At 35.3% G+C, this 21,928-nt stretch overlaps 1 protein-coding gene across 2 annotated transcripts in view; it reads right to left on the bottom strand.

Moving 5' to 3' along the window:
• HHIP (hedgehog interacting protein) overlaps window positions 1–21,928 on the bottom strand; it is a 236,651-nt gene that overhangs the window by 107,411 nt on the left and 107,312 nt on the right. For both annotated transcript variants that reach the window (XM_053703703.1, XM_053703702.1), the window contains exon 5: window positions 1,038–1,189. In XM_053703703.1, the coding sequence (XP_053559678.1) occupies window positions 1,038–1,189 (152 nt within the window). The remainder of the gene's footprint in view (window positions 1–1,037; window positions 1,190–21,928) is intronic.

Raw genomic sequence — 21,928 nt, 5'->3', positions numbered from 1 at the left:
AGAGAACGAAGAAAATTTGATAATAGAAGTAAATTAGAAAGTTGCTAAAAATTGCATGCTCTATCTGAATCATGAAAGAAAAACATTTGGGTTTAGTGTCCCTTTAAATAAAAATAACATTTGTTTTTTTTTCCAGATACAAACAGTGATGTACTTGCACAGTTCATATAATATTTATCAGCTTTTTAAATAAAAATAAAAGTAAATTCGTCATAAGACTGACTGACTTATGACCAATGATGTATCCATGCATTCTTTACTGAACTTCCAGAAAAATTATCATACAATTTATAGAAGTGTAATAAAATAAGAATGAGACATACAGTAGACTTTAATAAAACAAATGCAAATATAAGGTAGAACTTTCCAAAACCTGCAATTTAGAGCAAACACATCTGTTTCAGAGTCTCTCAGATATCACTGTATTATTGCCTTAAAATAAAACAAATACAATATTGTGTGAATATATATATATAAAACAGAAACCAAAAGTTCAGCCAGCACAAAATGTGGTAAAAACGAAGTTCCTTTATTTGTTTAACAAATTAAAAACGGCATTTAAGCAGCTTGTCAGGTAGGGTTGTCTGACATGTTTCGGCCTTTAAGCCTTAATCATAGACATATACATAGTTAAAAACACCTAAAATATATACCCGTAGCTTTTATCTCATTGGATAGCCCTAACCTTGTGACCAACTGGACCCAGAATATAATTTAACCCCATGTTAACATTTATTATATATATATATATATATATATATATATATATATATATATATATATATATATATATATATATATATACGATGAAGAATTCGTACTCACTGGACTTTCAATAGTGATACGATTTATTATATGTATGAGTATATATATATATATATACAGTATATATACATATTCTACATTGTATATACATATAAACATACATAAAAGTGTGTGTGTTTATATGGTGTGTACCAATGTATCACAGCTGTTAAACCACAAATGCTACATTCAGTTTGGCAATGAACATGGCTGTAAAACAATCTTATGGGTACCTAGATACTGTGTATTCTACAACTCTAAGAATGTGGTCGTGAGGTCCGCTGGCCCAGCGCTCTTGGATGGTGGTGTACGACACATACAGCTTTCCATTTTTCCTATAATTGGGATGGAATGCAAGGCCTAGAAGTCCTCTTTCATCTCCTCCCTGCAGTCAAATGAAAAACACAAAGAATTGTGAAGTTAATTATGTGCTTTATTGTGTTTCAGTTGGAACCCAAAAAAAAGTCTTTTTTTTTTTTTTTTTTTTTTGCTGGATAATCTGTGTCCAAACTCTTTTCTTTATTCTCTGACTACTACACAAAAAGGATTATAAAACATTTCACATTGGGGAACTGTTTAAGAGTTTGGACAAGACAATTGTCTTGTGTGGTTATCTATGCACTAAGCTCTTATAATACTTTTGAGAAGTGATTTGTGTTTATAATCTTTTGGTAGCCATGAAGACAAGTTTAAGTGCTGTAAAGAATTCTTTGCTGGGTTACTAGGTTGCTTGTAGTTTGTTGTAGACAAATAAAAAAAGGTTAATAATCAGTTGTAAATTTTAATCCAACTATGCAAAACTTAAAAACACAGTATTTGCTGCCAACTCCCACTGTCTTGGCAATATGTTTAGAAAACATTCAAATTGCTTGTGTAATGTGTAAACCTTTGTTTTACCCTGGAGGCAGCTATGTTACTTGTCACAACCCTGGTGGTCTATTCATCATAGCTCACTGTAGGCAATAACCTGCTATGCTATCTCGGACTCCTGCTCAGAAATCTTAGCTGGGCATGTGGTATGTTATTGTAGAGAATCTTTCCCTAAATAACTAAAAACAGGAACCCCTCACAGCAATGGTTTAAAATACATGGTCATGCACTGATAAAATACTTTAATCAAATCAGTGTTATATTGGTAGAATCTACAGCATCTTTATTTTAAGACAATACTGTCTTGTTTATGAAAAGGGGTAGAGAACACATTATATAGATTTTTTTTAGTAAATAAAATAATCCACCTTTAGGAAAACAGATAAATGGCATAATTTAAAGGGACATTTACTATCATCTGTAGGAAAGAGAAGCATTTAATCAAAATTATAATTTTTTTGTTTACCAGAAAATACGTGAAATAAAAGCTTTTTAAATTTAAACTGAAACTAATATAGGATTATAAACTGTGTATTTCCTACAAATGCCTATTATACTCATCCACTAGCGAACATTAAGATGACATAGTAATTAGCCAATGATTATTAGCAGGAAACACCTTTGAGTCAGCATCAGAAGAATGTGCAGAACAGATAATGCTGTATTAGAGCTTTTAGTTAGCTATTTAGTCCAAAAGCAAACGTTTTTTCAAAGTTTTACATTTTGTTCTTACATAAGAATGAACGACAATTTCTGAGCACAATATTCCTTTAAATTATATGTTTATAATGAAGAGGCATCACTATGTCATATAGAGATGTATTTTAATATTTCAATTTTGATAGACATAAATTTAAATTAATGGGTAGTATTTCTTATAATATCATAGATTTTTTTTAGAATTATTAGATACATTAACACATCTTTTTGCACTTAGGAGCGAGCTGCACTTAGTGCTATGGCGCGGTCGGGCCGGGCTGTGACTATACAGCTGGCCCGATGCGCTGACTAAATATAACAGACCCGCTCAGCAGAGAGCAGAGAGCGGGTCTGTAAAAGCGCCATATTTTTAACATATTAAAAGGGAAAAAAGGCATTTATAACTATAGCACTTAAATAATGTTATATAATTCTGCACTATGTGCAGAATTATATAACATTATTTTTAAGGTTTACTGTCCCTTTAAAGGGATAGAAAGGTCAAAATTAAAATTTGCATGGGTGCATTTAAATGTGAAATAGAAGCATTTTTGCTATATACTTCTATTAGCAAAAATGCTTCTAGTAAAAGATATTACTGTTTTTCTGTGGCATATACACATATCCTGTGAGGGCCTGTGCACAAGTATTCAAACACAACACCTTCACAGAGAGTCAGCGGTGTCTTCACAGACGAAATACACACCACTGCTAGCTCTTTGAGCAAGCATGGCGTTTGAATACTAGTGCACGGTCCTAATAGGATATGTGCGTATGCCGCAGAAAAACAGTAATAACTTTTACTAGAAGCATTTTTGCTATGCTTAATATGGGTAAAAAATCCATATGCCTTTTTATAGCAGTATGAGGCCAGTGTCATTGTTCACTGATAAAATAAGTTAACAGCATTAGGCACCCCCAGGGGCGGAACTACGGGGGTGCAGAGGTCAAAACTGTGACTGAATAAAAAACGTTGACCTGCCGCTGCCTGCACTGATATCATGTTAGTGTGACATGAAGATTTACTAGTCTCTCTGTCTCTGACTACAGGGGTTAGTGTTTCTGTTATACCCATTGGCCGCGCCCGGAACTTAGTTAATTTCCATCATGATCCCTGACTCTGAGCCTCACTGACTGTGATTGGCTTAGGCAATTGGCACGCCACACTTACATTGGCTCCACTCCTGACTACACGGGTAGTCTGCTCAATTGGCTCGTGACTACAGGTGTAGTCAGTCAGTGTGAGAGACTGAGTGAGAGACGAGTGATGAGCAGAGGCAGCTGAGCGAGGAGGGCGGCTAGAGACGGCTACTCGGCTAGTGGTGGTGAATCAGTGTGAGGCTGAGTAGCATTGTGCAGGCTGCCAGGCTGATTAAATTAAACCAGTAACTGGAGTAGTGGACTGGACAGGTGTCAGGTGGTCAGTAGCGCAACAGCCACAACTGGTGAGGCTGAGCATTTTAGGGGAGTATCAGGGCCGAACCATCTCACAGACTGTATCACTTCACAGTCACACACTACATATAGTACTGGCTGGGGGGTAGTAGGGACCTAGGGTCACCATAATATCACCATAAAAAGCATGGCTCAGTGCAAATGGGTAGCCAAGGAGCCAAATCACTGCTGCATAGGTGTAATGGACAATTAATAACTGCATAACAATTCAATATACTACAAGATGCTTTTTTTCCCTGCTAACAGTCTGCGATCTCACCGACAGATTACAGACTGTCACTAACTCACTATATAAACTACTGGTGGGTTAAACAGTGTCACTATATACAGTAATAGGGGGTCTGACCATCTCACAGACTGTGGGCACAGGGTACCCCCTTTTGTAGACATGTAATCTGATTCACACATTTTTTTCTGTGTTAAATGCTAAACCCCCCCAAAAAACAAAGATATGTATAAAATTCACATTATTTTTTCTTTTTGGGGGGGCCCTTCTTAGATTCTTGCACCTGGGCCCTGTGGTTTCTAGTTACGCCTCTGCCTGGTTGTGAATGGATGTGGGTAGTTACTTCTAATAGCTTGACTACTACATATGGACAATTAAATATCTAGGTTGTTTAACTGTATCCTGTGCAACTGCAAAGCATATGAGATTTAGGTACGCAAAATAAAGGGGATGTTACACATAAAAAAACTAAATATTTAGACGCATTCTTCTCTTTCATAAAGGTGGAGAGAGTCCATGATCCATTACTCCTGTGAGTAATGGAGGCAAATACTCCAAACTCTTAGAGCCCTTAAAACCCCTCCCATCTTACTGGAAACTAGTCTTGTCTTCACAGGAGGAAGGTGAAGAAGGAAGGTGCTCCAGGTGTTTGTGAGAAGGATTCTCAGACCAATCTGGGGCTCAGTTTTCCCTCAGAGAGCTACATCTGGACAGAGGGATGTTGTTGGAGTATGAGAGTTAGTCGTAGGCCTACCACAGATGTCACAGGGACCCGTCCCTACATAGCCTCCTCCTCTGCAACTTTTCTCTCTCTCTCTAGAAATTTTTTTTCAGTACGGTGGGATGGGTTTTAAGGGCTCTGAGAGTTTTGGGATCTTTGCCTCCTCATAGTGGCCAGGAGTGGATAGTGGACTCTCACCGTCATGAAATACATTAATTTATCAGATAAGCATAAGTTATGATTTTTTATTTTATATCCTTGAACCATATATCCTATGTGAACTAATATAGATAGCAACATAACTACAACAGGGTCACATTGTTATCATTCTCATGCTGCTTAGAATTTGAAAGGCTCAAGCATTTTGACAGCACCCTAAAAACAACTACTAGTAACTGATAAAAACAAAAATCTAGTAGTAATAGCATCCTATGTTACTTTTCTTTGTGGCAGTGTACAACAGCTTTTAGGTTGACAATACCACTGCTCATTTAACCCCTCCCAACCCTTGTTAACCTTAAAGGGACACTGAACCCAAAATCTTTCTTTCGTAATTCAGATAGAACATGCAATTTTAAGCAACTTTCTAATTCACTCATATTATGAATTTTTCTTCATTCTCTTGCTTTCTTTTTTGAAAAAGAAGGCATCTAAGCTTTTTTTTTTTGGTTCAGCACCATGGAAAGCACTTGTTTATTGGTGGGTGAATTTATCCACCAATCAGCAAGAACAACCCAGGCTGTTCACCAAAATTGGGCCGGCATAAATTTACATTCTTGCATTACAAATAAAGATACCAAGAGAATGAAGAAAATTTGATAATAGGAGTAAATTAGTAAGTTGCTTAAAAATGCATGCTCTATCTGAATCAGAAAGAAAAAATTGGGTTCAGTGTCCCTTTAATGTGATCCTTCCACTCTGCAAAAACACCACTGAACTTTAGCCCAAGCCATTTTGTCCCAAACCCCACAGCTATTATTGTTAACCACAACTTCTGTCTGCTGCTATAAACCAAGTGGTACCAATTATTTCTAAGCTATAATCCATCCTTATAAACCATCTCACAAGTTTTCCATGTCTTTATCCTCCCTTCTAACTGATCCTAGCTTCACCATCAATATTGTCCTCTTCAAAAAAAAAATATTATTTATTTATTTTTAAAGTAATTTAAGTCTGATAAAACTTCAGCCTCTTCTGCCCATTGACAAAAAGTATTTTCCAAAACGATCTTCGCTTCATACTGATCTTTGAAAGTTATTCCTCCTCTATTTATATAAAAGTAAAAATTCTTATTGGTTAATCAGGTTAACCAATTAGAATCATGGTGGGAGAACTGTAAACATTAAACTTGCACACTCTTGTAAATATTTTAGGGGCCAGGAAATCCAACATTTTTCTTTCATGGTTGAGATAGAGCATACAGTTTGAAACAACTTTCTAATAAACTTCTATTTTAACATTTACTTCATTCTCTAGGCAGATAGCTGAACACATGGAGTAAGCCAATAACAAGAGGCACATATAAGCAACTACCAATCACCAACTAGTGCCCAGTAAGGCATCGGTGCCCATAAGCCTACCTAGGTATACTTTTAAACAAAAGATACCAAGAGAATGAAACAAATTAAAAAAAGTAAATTGAGTTGTTTAACCAGTTGTATGCACACGACAAGCCATATGATTTAATCACATAGCAAAAAAAAAAATGCTTTTATTTTTACTCTGGCAAAAAAGGATACTCTAATTTTTATTATAACCACCAGAAGACTGTATGGATCCGCTTTCAAATTTGGATGCCCTTCATAACAACGTATTAAGGTGAGAACAGTATTAATAGAGATCACATGGCTATTTTCAATCACCTAGATTACAAGTTTTGCGTTCGTGTTTTCACGCTGAAAAAATGTTAATTTCAGTGTTAATACAGCACCGCAGCCATTACAAGTCTTGTCGGTATAGCTGTATCGCAAGCCTTTTAGCCTGTAATGAAACGTCAGTCCCGCACTCATAAAAATTACGTTTTTTCATGGGACTTCCATAGCGCAGCCATTACAAGTTTTGCGGTGAGGCTAAAAAGCTTGCGTTCCAGCCTATACCGACAAGATCTGTTTTGCAATCTAAAAGCAGTAGTTTTACGCAACAAAACTTTTACATAAAACTCACAGCTAAACTGTCACAAAGTACACCAAACACCCATAAACTCTTCATTATCCCCTAAACCTAAGCCCTTCCACATTGCAAAACACTATTTTAAAGTTATTTAACCCCAATCTGCCGCTCCCCGACATCGCTGCCACTATACTAAAGTTATTTAGCTATTTTGCATTGCCCTGAAAAGGGCATTTAGCTCTTTTATGAAAAGCCCAAACCCTAAACTAAAAAAAACCCCACCCAAAAAAACCCCTTAAAAAAATCTATCACTAACCCCTGAAGATCCACTTACAGTTTTTGAAGTCCCGCTTGAACGATCTTCATCCAGGCGGCGAAGTCCTCATCCAGGCGGCGAAAAGTCTTCATCCAGATGGCCTCTTCTATCTTCATCCAGGCGGCAAAGTCCTCATCAAGGCGGCGAGAAGTCTTCATCTAGGCGGCCTCTTCTATCTTCATCCTGGCGGCACCTTCTATCTTCATCCCGGTGGTGCGGAGCGTGTCTATCCTGAAGACATCTGGCGTGGATCATCCTCTTCATGCAGTCGCCGCCGTATACTGAATCTTCAATGCAAGGTACGTGATTCAAAATTGCGTCCCTTGCATTCCTATTGGCTGATTTGATTTTGGAAATTCAAATCAGCCAATAGGATGAGAGCTACTGAAATTCTATTGGCTGTTCAAATCAGTCAATAGCATGAGAGCTACTGAACAGCCAATAGAATTTAAGAAGCTCTCATCCTATTGGCTGTTATGAACAGCTAATAGTATTTCAGTAGCTCTCATCCTATTGGCTGATTTGAATTTCCAAAATCAAATCAGCCAATAGGAATGCAAGGGACGCCATTTTGAATCACGTACCTTGCATTCCTATTGGCTGATTTGATTTTGGAAATTCAAATCAGTCAATAGGATGAGAGCTACTGAAATCCTATTGGCTGTTAAAAACAGCCAATAGGATGAGATTAGCTCTCATCCTATTGGCTGATTTGAATTTCCAAAATCAAATCAGCCAATAGGAATGCAAGGGACACCATTTTGAATCGCGTACCTTGCATTGAAGATTCAGTATACAGCAGCGACTGTATGTAGAGGATGCTCCGCGTCAGATGTCTTCAGGATGGACACGCTCCATGCCGCCGGGATGAAGATAGAAGATGCCGCCTGGATGAAGATAAAAGAGGCCGCCTGGATGAAGACTTCTTGCCACCTGGATGAGGACTTTGCCGCCTGGATGAAGATAGAAGAGGCCGCCTGGATAAAGACTTCTCGCCGCCTGGATGAGGACTTTGCCGCCTGGATGAAGATCGTTCAAGCGGTACTTCAAAAACTGTAAGTGAATCTTCGGTGGTTAGTGTTTTTTTAAGGGGTTTTTTGGGTGTTTTTTTTTTAGTTTAGGGTTTGGGCTTTTCATAAAAGAGGTAAATGCCCTTTTCAGGGCAATGCCCATACAAATGCCTTTTTTCAGGGCAATGGTTATCTTAGGTTTTTTTAGTTAGTTGTTTTATTTTGTGGGTTTGGGGGGTGAGGTTTGTAATGTTAGTGGGACTTTGTATTTTTTTCAGGTAAAAGAGCTGTTTAACTTAGAGCAATGCCCTACAAAAGGCTCTTTTAAGGGCTACTGGTAATTTTTTGTAGATTAGGATTTTTTTTATTTTTTTATTTTTGTTTGTAATTTTGTGTAATGTTTTTTTTCCGTTTTGGGGTGGGTTTTTATTTTTAGATTAGGGCTTGGGTATTTCATAAAATAGCTGAATGCCATTTTAAGGCAAGGAAAAAGAGCTAAGTACCCTTTTAAGGGCAATGCCCATACAAATGCCCTTTTCAGGGCAATGGGTAAATTAGGTTTTACTTTAGTTTTATATTGTGGGTTTGGGGGTTTGTATACTGTTAGGAGGTGTTTGTTTTGTTTCGTAGCAAAAGAGCTGTTAACTTTAGGGCAATGCCCTACAAAAAGAGCCCACAAAAGGCCCTTTTAAGGGCCCTTGGTAGTTTATTCTAGATTAGGTTTTTTATTTTGGGGTGTTTTTTTTTTTTTTTAAAGGGTATTAGAATAGGAATAATTTTTATTGTTTTAGATAATTTCATTTTTTATTTTTTTGTAATGTTAGGTTTTAGTCTAAGGCAGCTTAGGTTTTATTTCACAGGTAAGTTTGTATTTATTTTAACTAGGTAGTTAGTAAATAGTTAATAAATATAAACTTACCTGTGAAATAAAAAAAAAAACCCTAAGCTAGCTACAATATAACTATTAGTTATATTGTAGCTAGCTTGGGTTTTATTTCACAGGTAAGTATGTATTTAGTTTTAAATAGATATTATTTAGTTAATAATTGTAACTTTAATTTAGCTCTATTTAAATTATGTTAAAGTTAGGGGGTGTTAGGTTTAGGGTTACAGTTAGGGTTACGTTACGGTTAGGGTTAGGTTTAGGGGTTAATATAGTTTAATTTAGGTTGTTTCAATGTGGGGGGCTGGTGGTTTAGAGGTTAATAGGTCTATTTAGTGGTAGTGATGTGGGAGGCCAGAGGTTTAGGGGTAAATAGCTTTATTTATTGGCGGCAATGTCGGAGAGTGGCGGAATAGGGGTTAATAGATTTATTATAGTATTGGCTATGTTGGGGTGCAAGGGAATAGGGATTAATAATTTAAGTATAGTGGTGGCGATTTTGGGAGCGGCAGATTAGGGGTTAATAGTTTTATTTAGGTTGCGGTGATATCGGGAGCGGCAGATTAGGGATTAATAGCATTATGTAGGTGTCAGTGATATTGGGGGACGCAGGTTAGGGGTGTTTAGACTAGGGGTTTATGTTATGGTGTTAGGTTTAAATGTTATTTTTTTTAACCGCATAGACATCAATGGGGCTGCGTTACGGAGCTTTTCTTTCTGCGATCGCAGGTGTTGGGCTTTTTTCTGACCCGCTCTCCCCATTAATGTCTATGTGGAAAGTCAAAACAGTGCTTGTATTTTGTGTGGTATGGAGCTTAAAACCACCATATCGCACACACAAGCCGGCTGTTTCAAAACTTGTAATGACTGCGCTATAGAGGGTTAAATAACGCTACTTTTGTTGCATTTGTTAATTTCCCTATAGCGCACATAACTCGTAATCTAACTGAATGTTAATAAAATCTTAACAAAAATATAATTTTTTTAACATTTTTTGCTGCAGCCTTAATACATGAAAAGAAATATATATATAATAATTATATATTCTGAATCTGCTGGGCCTGCTGAAAAATAAACAATATAAATATAATTTGTATAGGTTACTCTTAAAATGTGACTTAAAACAGTGGTTACATTTAAGCAGCAAAAAAAGCTCAACTTAGCACAGGGGTGTGAAAAAGTCATAGCAGTGAAAGGGTTAAAATTGCTTGCTGAATCATGAAAGTTTAATTTTGACTTTAGTGACCCTTTAATCACATATCTATGTACATCACAAAGTGGAGTATTGGAAATGCACTTTATTGGAAATGTACTTTTTGCTATCACTGTTATGTTTGACAAATAACATTTAACTTAAAATTTGCATAACATGCAGAGAAATTGTAGAGAAAGAACATACAAAAGTACTTTACTGTGTTCAATGGTCCTTTAAACCAAATCAGGATGATATTAAAATTAATATAGTTGACAAAAAGTCACTAGTTTTTTAAGCAATTTTTAATTATGTTTTTAGTGTATTTGCAATATAAAGACTTACATAAGGAAAAATACCAGTTGATCACAAATCCTGGGAATTGACTCATGTAATATAGTTTCCTTAGTGATGCTTAACATGAAAACGTTTCCTTGCTAACTACAATGTCTTATGATGCATTTCTAGTATGCATGAAACTCTATCCATTAAAATAACATTGCACAAATATTAGAGCCATCCATACTTTGATAAGAATCTGGCTCATATTCCAGGGTAGATTTGCATGGCACGCGTAGGCTTAAGAATCAACAAAGCAAACATCTGACAAATCCAGAGATTCGTGTTAGGGATGAAACATGTATTGTGCATCTTCTCAGATGAAGGGTATGATTTTAATGAGCCCAAAATAAGATCTACAATATAGTTTTCACTCATTCCATACATGTGACAAATAGCTTACACACATTGAAAAGAATCATTGTAAAGTACAGTTAAAAGATTGCAATAGGCATTTTAAGATTTAGTCTTCTGTTGAATAACTGGCTAACAGGATTGCGAATACCATGGGTTCTTAAGATTCCACTTCAATTTTTTTAAATCAATTTCAATTTAAAAAGCTTTTTCTTTTATGGACACATTGTTATGTATACAGAAAATGTTTGAGCATTAATGAATTGCACAAAGTATTTGTTTTTCACTTCTTAAATCATTTTATCATTTTGCGTCTTGGAATCTGCCACCAAAGACCTGAACACAGTACTACAAACATACTTTAACCCCAACCCACCCTTAGGACATTCTATGCCGTCCTAACCGCACAGGGCTTTAACGCCCTTAGGACGGAATAGAACGTCCTAGCCTTTTTGGCTGTACTGAAGCCAGAGGCGCTTCCTGAATGCAATCGCGTGCTGAAGGGCGTGCCTAGCTTCAAAGGCACTCCCCCCCAGACACAATACCATCATTTTACTTTTTTGATGAAAATATTTTTATTTAGAAAGTTAGGTACAAACATAGTAATAAATAGTTTCCAGGCAGGGAAAGTGTGCATTATGTACAATTCAGCTTATATATAACCCAAAGCACAAAATATAGATAAAGAGGAAATAGACAACATATATTTACAATGATATTGTAAAATAAATAATCATTATACAAACATATTTAAAGAATTATTGCAGTGAGAGAAGTACTGTCATTATTTCTATTGTACAGTAAAATTGGTGCTCAGGGTTAGGGTATTGATTCTCATTTTATGATATTATACCTTATAGGGTTTTGTTTCTCAAAGAATGTTCAGGGCTGATGAAACATAATTAGTGCGCAAATATTAAATATTAAAAAGGTGGCTGTGGGGGTTATCAAGGCATCTCAATCAGGGATTTTTTCTGTCTAAGGTAGCCATGGTTTAAAAATAGAAATCTAATTTGTCAAGGACTGAGTGGGAATATGACTCCATCTTCTGGATATAGTTTATTGTGGAAATGATTTGGGATATAGCAGGGGGGGGGGGGATCTAGCTATAGCAGGGGGGGGGGGGAAATCTAGCTATTTCTACTCCAGGAGTTGCTTAAGGAATCTGCTTTGAATTTGGGGCATAGGCATTTACCAGTGTAATTAATTTATCATTCAATCTACAGATTAGTATAATAAAACGTGCTTGAGGATCACGTTCTATGTATATATGTTCGTAATTGAGAAGAGAAATAATTAGAATTGCTACTCCCCTGGATTTGGACTCGTAGGAGGCTTCTATAACTACTGGGAATTTTTTGTTAGTCCGGAGAATACCAGCCTTCGAGAGCCAATGTGTCTCTTGGATAAATACAATGTCCACTCGAGTGTGTTGGAGCATATTTATCAAAAGGCTACATTTAGTTGGTGAAAGGATGTATCAATAAAATAGCCACCTTTTAGAGTTATTTGTATGGGTCGGGCAGAGTTAAATATAGAAAAGGAAATGAAAAAAGAAAATTACAAATATAAGATCTATGAGATCAACTGATTCGGGTATTCATTTAGAATTCTTAAATATCAGAGAGGAGGGGGGGGTGTTCAGGGGGCAAGAGCCACTCAAGAGTTTTGGGGGAGTTAAGAGGGAGCTTCTTATAAGATGTAAGTAGGATGCACTCGAGAGTGCACTATAAATTGTAACAATAAGGTGTACCGAGTACTTCAGGATGCCGATACAAGATCAACAAGGTAGGGCCTGTGTAGGGATGGGGATTATAGGGTCTCGTACGTGATAAATAAGTGTTTCCTGAATTTAGCATAGGAGAAGGGGGTGCCGGAGAGGGGGAAGGTCTCCACCTGGGGGCAGTATGTTTTAATATTCAATAAGAGGGAGAGAGAGTCAATAATGCAGAAGTAATTAGATTATAAACCAGAAATGGGTTTGCATAAAGATAAGAACCAATAAAATTTACAACATCGCAATGAATTATAAATATTCAATGCTAACTAACATATATACATATAGAACTTATGTAGAGACATGTTACAGTTGAGGATAACATAGTGTAGTAGTGTAAATATAAACATAAAAAAGATTTAGTCTGAGTATTAAAGTGTTCTGCTTGTTGAGGATCTTCAGTGCACTCCAACATGAGAGGTGCCCAGGTATAAGGAGGAGGTTTGTGTGCCCTAAAGGTGTGTGGGTCTATATATTATAGTAGTGAAGCCATAAGATGTATGTAGTGGGATATGCAGTAATATCTCTGTATATACGTTGATTCTTGGGTTCACTTTGTAATTGGTTATACGTTATAGTGCATGGATTATGAGTTGGAGATATATTTATTTATTTATAAAATATTTTACCAGGAAGGATACATTGAGATTTCTCTCGTTTTCAAGTATGTCCTGGGTCCACAAAACATTGCATTGATACAGTAGGATACAATAAAATTAAAAAACAATAATAATACACAATATATGCAAAAATTTTACATAGAACAGGTAGGAAATATATAATCAACCATGACAGGTGCATTCTGTTTTGAGATATGTAGAGAGGGGTCTCTTAAAGGATATTAGGCTTGGGGAAGGTTTGAAAGTGTGCGGGAGGTCATATAAATCTCATATCATTTAATGATGATACCGATGTATAAACTTTTGAATATGGTAAAAAGCGTTAGCGAGATCAGTATATATGATTACTTCTGAAGAATGAGTTTAAATGTAAAGGTGGGCTAATGACTCAACTGTGTGTATAGTAGATAAAAGAGAAAAACAATAGCAGTAGATTGAGTGTGACTGTTTGAGGTTGTGGACAGGTGTCTTTTATACTGATAACAAGTTCAAACAGGTGCCATTAATACAGGTAATGAGTGGAGGACAGAGGAGCCTCTTAAAGAAGAAGATACAGGTCTGTGAGAGCCAGAAATCTTGCTTGTTTGTAGGTGACCAAATACTTATTTTCCACCATAATTTGCAAATAAATTCTTTCCAAATCAGACAATGTGATTGTCTGGATTTCTTTACACATTTTGTCTCTCATAGTTGAGGTATACCTATGATGAAAATTACACGCCTCTCTCATCTTCTTAAGTGGGAGAACTAGAACGATTGGTGGCTGACTAAATACTTTTTTTCCCCACTGTATCTATAGCTATCTATATATCTATATGAATATTAGGGATGGGCAAATGTGTTTATATTCGAATTTGAATGTTAGAACGAATGTTATTGTAGAAATTCAATTTACATTATCGATGGTTGATCGAATATTCATAAAAATTCTATTTTTTCGAATGTTATTTACAGTTTTGGAATGTCACATTTGAATTCGAATGTTACATTCAAATTCGAATGTGACATTCAAATTTGAATATTACATTTATAAAACACGGTTGTAGAAATACTATTTCGAATTTGAATGCTACATTCAAATTCGAATATTACATTTATAAAACATAGTATTAGACTAGAAATACTATTTAAAATTTGAATGCTACATTCAAATTCGAATGTGACATTCGAATTTGAATATTACATTTATACAACACAGTATTAGACTAGAAATACTATTTCAAATTTGAATATTACATTTATACAACACAGTTGTAGACTAGAAATACTATTTAGAATTTGAATGTGACATTTGAATTTGAATGTGGCATTCAAATTTGAATATTACATTTATAAAACACAGTATTACAATAGAAATACTATTTGAATTTGAATGTGACATTTGAATTTGAATGTAGCATTCAAATTTGAATATTACATTTATAAAACACAGTTGTAGACTAGAAACACTATTTCAAATTCGAATGTCACATTCGAATTCGAATGTCATATTCGAATCGAATGTCACATTAGAATGTCACATTGAAATTTGAATATTACATTTTTAAATTGAATGTAATATAAAATACATAGCTAAACATTCTATTATTCAAACAAATATTTTCAAATGTTATTGAAAAATTAGAAAACGAAAAATCAAAAATAAAATGTTAGAATGTTATATAAACATTCAAAATTCGATTTGAATGAACGGATGTATCAAAATTCATTTTAAATTTTAGAAAATTCGCCCATCCCTAATGAATATACCTATAAAAATATTGTAGATAAATAGATTTAACAATAAGAAGAAGTAAAGAATATAGATATTTCAAGTATTTCGTAGTGCATCTTTGGCTTTAGCGCAGTTAAAGATATTAAAAAAACAACAAAAAAACACATTCACTTTGTTTAAAAGGGATATGGTTTATGTCAAGGTGTTTAAACATAGATATTGACGGGAGATAATAGTCATAGGCCCAGCAAGTCTGCCCAATATTACCTTAAAGTATAAGATTTTACCTAAAAGTGTATATATACTGTATATGTGTGTGTACATATATTTGTATGTATATATATATATATATATATATATATATATATGTGTGTGTGTGTGTATGTATGAATGCACATAAGTATGTACACATACAAATCCCCACACACATATATAAATACACCTTTGAGCCCTTCCCACCTTGACATATACAATATCCCTTTAATACCATATTTTACATTTATGTTATGATAAACTTATTTAATACATATATATAGTATATATATATATATATATATAATATATATATATATATATATATATATATATATATATATATATATATATATATATATATATATATATATATATATATATACCTCATTTTTATTTCTTTTCTTTGTATTGGTATGACACAAAAAAGAGGAGAAAAAAAAGCCAAATTCTTCTCAAAATTTTAAGAAATAATTGCATTCCAAGTTTGTGATGCTCCTGTAATGTGTAATTTAACTATCCTGTATCAATTAACAGGTGCTGACAATATAGAAATCACACCGGCAACCAGTTAAAATGGTTAAAAATGTACTCAACCTTTTTGTTATGTGTCTCTTTGTGCCAAACTGAGCATGGAGAAGAGAAAGAGCAGCAAATAATTGTATGAGGATTTGAGAACAAAAATTGTGGAAAAGCATGGACAATCTCAAGGTTACAAGTCCATCTTCAGAGACCTTAATGTTCCTGTGTCCACTATGCACCACATTGTCAAGAAGTTTACAGCCCATGGCAATGTAGCTAATCTCCCTTGATGTGGACGAAAGAAAAAAATTGATCGAAGATTGCAACAAAGGATTGTTCGAATGGTGGATAAAGTACCTTGATCAACTTTTAGACAAGTTCATGCTGACCTTCAGGCACAGGGTATAAATGTGTCAGCTCGCACTATACGTCACCATCTGAATAAAATGGGACACTATGGTAGAAGACCCAGGAGGACCCCCCTGCTGACTCAGAAACATAAAAAAGCCAGATTGGAGTTTGCCAAACCTTACCTAAGGAAGCCAAAATCATTTTGGGAGAATGTGCTTTGGACAAACAAATCAAAATGGCAGCTTTTTGGTAAAGTCCATCATTCTACTGTTTTCAGAAAAAGAAATGAGACTTTTAAAGAAAAGAATACAGTCCCAACAGTCAAACATGGTGGAGGTTCACTGATGTTTTGGGGTTGCTTTTCTGCTTCGGGCACTGGTTGTCTTGACTGTGTGCATGGTATTATGAAATCTGAAGATTACCAAAGAATTCTGTGGTGCAATTACCAGTGTCAGAAAGTTGGGTCTCCGTCAGTGGTCATGGGTCTTACAGCAGGACAATGACCCAAAGCACACGTCAAAAAGCACCAAGAAATGGTTTAAGTGCTGGAGAGTACTGAACTGGCCAGCAATGAGTCCAGATCTCAATCCCATAGAGCACCTGTGGAGAGATTGCAAAACAGCAGTTGGGAAAAGGAACCCTTCCAATCTGAGAGACCTGGAGAAGTTGGCAAAAGAAGAGTGGTATACAATTCCAGTAGAGAGGTGTAAGAAACTCATTGATGGTTACAGGAAGCGATTGTTTTCAGTTATTTTTTTTCCAAGGGGTGTGCTACCAAATATTAAATTGAAGGTGCCAATAATTTTGTCCAGTCCATTTTTGGAGTTTTATGTGGAATGTGTCAGATTTTTTTTTTCTCTACTTGTTTGTGTCATACCACTACAAACAAAAGAAATAAACATCAGAATGCCTAAACATTTGTAATTGCAACAATTTTCTGGGGGAAGTGGTGCATTATCTGATAGAAATGCAGGGGTGCCAATATTTTTGGCCATAATTGTATATATATATATATATATATATATATATATATATATATATATATATATATATATATATATATATCCAAACAATAACAGTAGCATCACAGGATTTTCACCTGTTACTGTTATTGTTTGGATATAATATCCTGAGTTAAACATCCAGGTTGCTGCATACGGAGGGCGGATTCATGATTGGAACTGTATATATATATATATATATATATGTGTAATACTTTATTTTAATATGTTTTATTATACTTGTATTCTAGCCCTAGCACTTTACTTTGGATCTCAACTCATACTAATACTTTTTGAGCTGTTATGTGCTGCACACAACATAACTTTCAGCTTATTTTATGAGTGATGTTCAGTGGTAAAGGGATGCCGGCTGCGCTAAACATTCTCTAGAGCGTTCAGTTTTACTATGGACTTGTAATACTAGATTAGATTGTGCATTAATCTAAGCGCAGTCCTGTGATATTGATCATGCACCCTGCTTTATCTGTATAGCTCCACTTGTATTCTAGGCTTTAGTAGTAGTTTAATACAGGGAAAGACTATATTAAAGGGACATGAAACCCATGAGTCAGATACAGTGTGCCATTTTAAACAACTTTTCCATTGATGTCTATTATCAAATTTGCTTCATTCACTTGCTATCCTTTGTTGAAAGAGCAGCAATACACAACTGGGAGATAGCTGAACATATCTGGCGAACCAATTACAAGAGGCGTATATATGCATAGCCACCAATCAGCAGCTAGCTCCCAGTAGTACATTACTGTTCCTGAGTCGTCCTGGGTATGTTTTTCAATATAGGGTACCAAAAGAACGAAGCAAAATAGATAATAGAAGTCAAAGGAAATATTGTTTAAAATCACGTCTGAACTACGAAAGAAAAAAAATTAAATTTCAGTATAATTCTTATCTTAAAAAAAAGATGATCTTCAGGCATAACTTTTACTGGCATTAAATAACAGGATACAAAACACATTTTTAAGGGAAGAAATAAATCGTAGGTGCCTTAAACACATTATGCTGAATTTTGTAACTTACCAATAAAAATAAACTAGAAATTGTCTTTTATAATCATTTTATTGTTAATAGAAAAAAGTGAAATGCACTAATGATATGTATTCTAATTTGGCCTAATAACTTGCCAATTAATCATTAAAAGCCATTTTTAAGTTTGCACCACTGCTAAAATTATAGACTTGAAAGGATTTATACTTATACATTGTTTAGCAGTTGGGTATTATTACTTCCATCATGTCATTATATATATTCAACAGTTAAGTAAACACTTTGCACATAGGTTAGAGGTATTGCTTAGGCATCAACTCACCTTTGTTGTCTAATGGTTAATAGTTCCTGCTGAGGTGTGAACTAGTACTGACAACTTCATTGTGAGCTCTTAATAGCAAATGATTCAATCATAATTTTTCTGACTCCGACTTGTAGAGCTACAAAAAGTGTTGGCCTTTTATAAAAGATCACAATATTCCAAGTAGACTTCTCTATTTGCACTTCATTTATATAATTGTATGTATAAAATATTTTCAAAGATTCCTCCAGAATATTTACATGAATTATATTTAAACTGACAGTTCTGTCAATCACTGAGAATATTTTCATACCCTTTGCCAAAGGGATGGCCAGTAAAACAGTGACTTCATTTGTTTTTGTTTTGATTAATTGAAATCTCTATTTGTATAAAGATTTGTTTCTACTAAGTATGACTAATGAAATGGTCATGCGGCTAAAAGTATTATCCTCACACAGTGAAACATAAATCTACTAGTAACATGCTTGTCTAAAGAACTGCTACTGACATTCTATATTTGCTACCATAAATCTAAATAAGAACTTACGCTGACCTTCATTATGTACAAATATTCAACAATTTAGAAAGCTATTGACTCCCTTTCATTTCAATGTAATCTAGACCACCAAAGAAGGTCCATAAAATGTAATACTTCTGAGTCTTCTATCACATTACTGCCCCTGCGGAGTTTTGCAAAAAGATTAGTTTGACTTTAAGGTCAGTTGAAACCAAATGTTCTCCACAATTTTCTTCTTCAAAATGCATATTATCAATATTTTTTAAATGATCTTGTGATATGATATGGTAATCATCTAAAAATTGTGAGACTAACCATTTATGAAGTACACACAAATCTATAATTATCACACATTTTTTCACAGCTAATTCATTTGAATGATTATAAAGAAGCCAATATCCAATACTGTTAACATTTTTTATCATCATATAATCTTATCACAATATAGTTTGTACCATGTCTTGATATATATGGAAGGGACATTGAGCGATCAAGCACATCCATGTAAGAAGCTTAGAATACTCCATGATAAGCACATAGTGCACCTTTCAGTCTTTTTTACCAGAATATTTACTGCAGACTTGCTCAAGAAACGTATTCTGCATCTGTTTAGCTTCAGAATACCTTCTATTGAATTGTCCATTTAAAGCCAGGGGCTGGTTTTGCACTCCATTCATTTTTATTTGATTTCAATGGTGATTTTTACAGCATTTGTGGCAAAGTACTTTGCTTAAAAAATATAGAAATATAGTTTTACAGGATTTTAAGAGTGAATAAAATAATGATGATCCATACTAGACATGTGCATGGCGAACAAATTGGGTTCGGATCGATTCGGATTTTTTCGAATTTCGGTTCGGAGCGATTCGAATTTGGAAAAATTTGAATAAATTTGGTTCGGATTTGTTTCAGATTCATTCGGATTCGAATAAATTCGGTTCAGATTTGTTTCGGATTCATTCGGATTCAAATAAATTCAGTTCGATTCGGTTCGGTTTGGAAATTCGGATTTTCGGTATGTGTTAGGTGGGATTAGACTAGTATTATGTACTGTATATTAGGTGTAACCCATAGCAGAGTGATATAACCTAATATACTGTACAATACTGGTGTAATCCATGGCCATCCGAATCTACCGAATAAATCTGAATAAATCCGAAGTAATTCGGATTTATTCTGTAGATTCGGCACTATTTTAATTCGGAAATTCGGTTCGATCCGAATCTCCGAATTTGCAGAATTTGCCGAATTTCCGAATCGCACCGAACCGAATCGCACATATCTAACCCATACATGCATGATCTAAAGACTTCAGTAAATAATGATGGCAGTAGTGTGTTTATAGGCCTGTTTTTGTATGGGCAAAGTTATTAAATCCTTTATTTATTTTATCACCCAGTTAATTTAAGGTTAGCACTTGAGAATGGTAATTATTGCTTGTAATTATAACAATACATTTATAAGGAGTTCCCAACCCCCTTTGAGGGTATAACAAACTGATACTATTCTGAGAAGGCTTTTCACAAGATTTTGGAGTGTATCTGTGTGAATTTGTTCCCATTCAGATAAAAGAGCATTTGTAAGGGTCAGACACTGATGTTGGACAAGAATGTCTGGCAATCATCATTTAATCATCCTAAAAGTGTCCGATGTGGCCGGTCAATGCTCTGTGCAGTCTACTCAAGTTCCTACATATCACACTCTTCATCCATGTCTTCCTGGCACTTGCTTTGTACACAGGGACAAGTCATGCTGGAACAGGAAAGGGCCTTCTCCAAACTGGTGCCACAAAGTTTTAAGCACTCAATTGTCTAAAATGTCTTTGCATTATTTAGCATTAGGATGACCCTTCAATGGAACTAAGGGGCTTAGCCCAAAAACAACCCTAGATCATTATATATCCTTCACCAAACTTTACAGTAGGCACTATTTATTCTAGTAGGTTCACCTGGCACCTGCCACACCCAGATTCTGCAATCAGACTGTCAGAAAGTGAAACATTATTCATCACTCCAATAAACATTTTTCCACTGCTCTAGGGTGGCGGCATGTTTTACACTACTCATGCTGATGCTTGGCATTGTGTATGTTGATGAGAGGCTTGTGTAAAGCTGTTAAACAATGGAAACGCATTTCATGAAGAATCCAAAACACAGTTCTTGTGCTGATGTTGCTTCCTAGCTAGGACCTGCATCACTGAGGGGCCCTGCTCTGTGAGTTTGCATGTTCTACCACTTTGTAGCTGGGATGGTGTTACTCCTAGATGCTTCCAGTTCACTGGGTTAGATCTTATAGGGCAAAATGTCACAAAAAGACATGTGGCAAAGGTGGCATCCTTTGATAGTGTCTTGTTTAAAGTCACAAGTTGTTCAGTGCAACCCATTGTACAGGGAGTGCAGAATTATTAGGCAAGTTGTATTTTTGAGCATTAACACCTTGTGCTTTTGGGCACTCCAGTGATGTTGCAGCTCTGAAATATGGCCAAACTGGTGGCAAGTGGCATCTTTTCAGCTGCACGCTTGACTTTTCTCAGTTCATGGGCAGTTATTTTGCGCCTTGGTTTTTCCACACACTTCTTGCGACCCTGTTGACTATTTTGAATGAAACGCTTGATTGTTCGATGATCACGCTTCAGAAGCTTTGCTATTTTAAGAGTGCTGCATCCCTCTGCAAGATATCTCACTATATTTGACTTTTCTGAGCCTGTCAAGTCCTTCTTTTGACCCATTTTGCCAAAGGAAAGGAAGTTGCCTAATAATTATGCACACCTGATATAGGGTGTTGATGTCATTAGACCACACCCCTTCTCATTACAGAGATGCACATCACCTAATATACTTAATTGGTAGTAGGCTTTCGAGCCTATACAGCTTGGAGTAAGACAACATGC

Source organism: Bombina bombina, chromosome 2, assembly GCF_027579735.1.
Source record: "Bombina bombina isolate aBomBom1 chromosome 2, aBomBom1.pri, whole genome shotgun sequence".
Classification (NCBI taxonomy): domain Eukaryota; kingdom Metazoa; phylum Chordata; class Amphibia; order Anura; family Bombinatoridae; genus Bombina; species Bombina bombina.
This window is presented reverse-complemented; position numbering and strand designations above follow the sequence as displayed.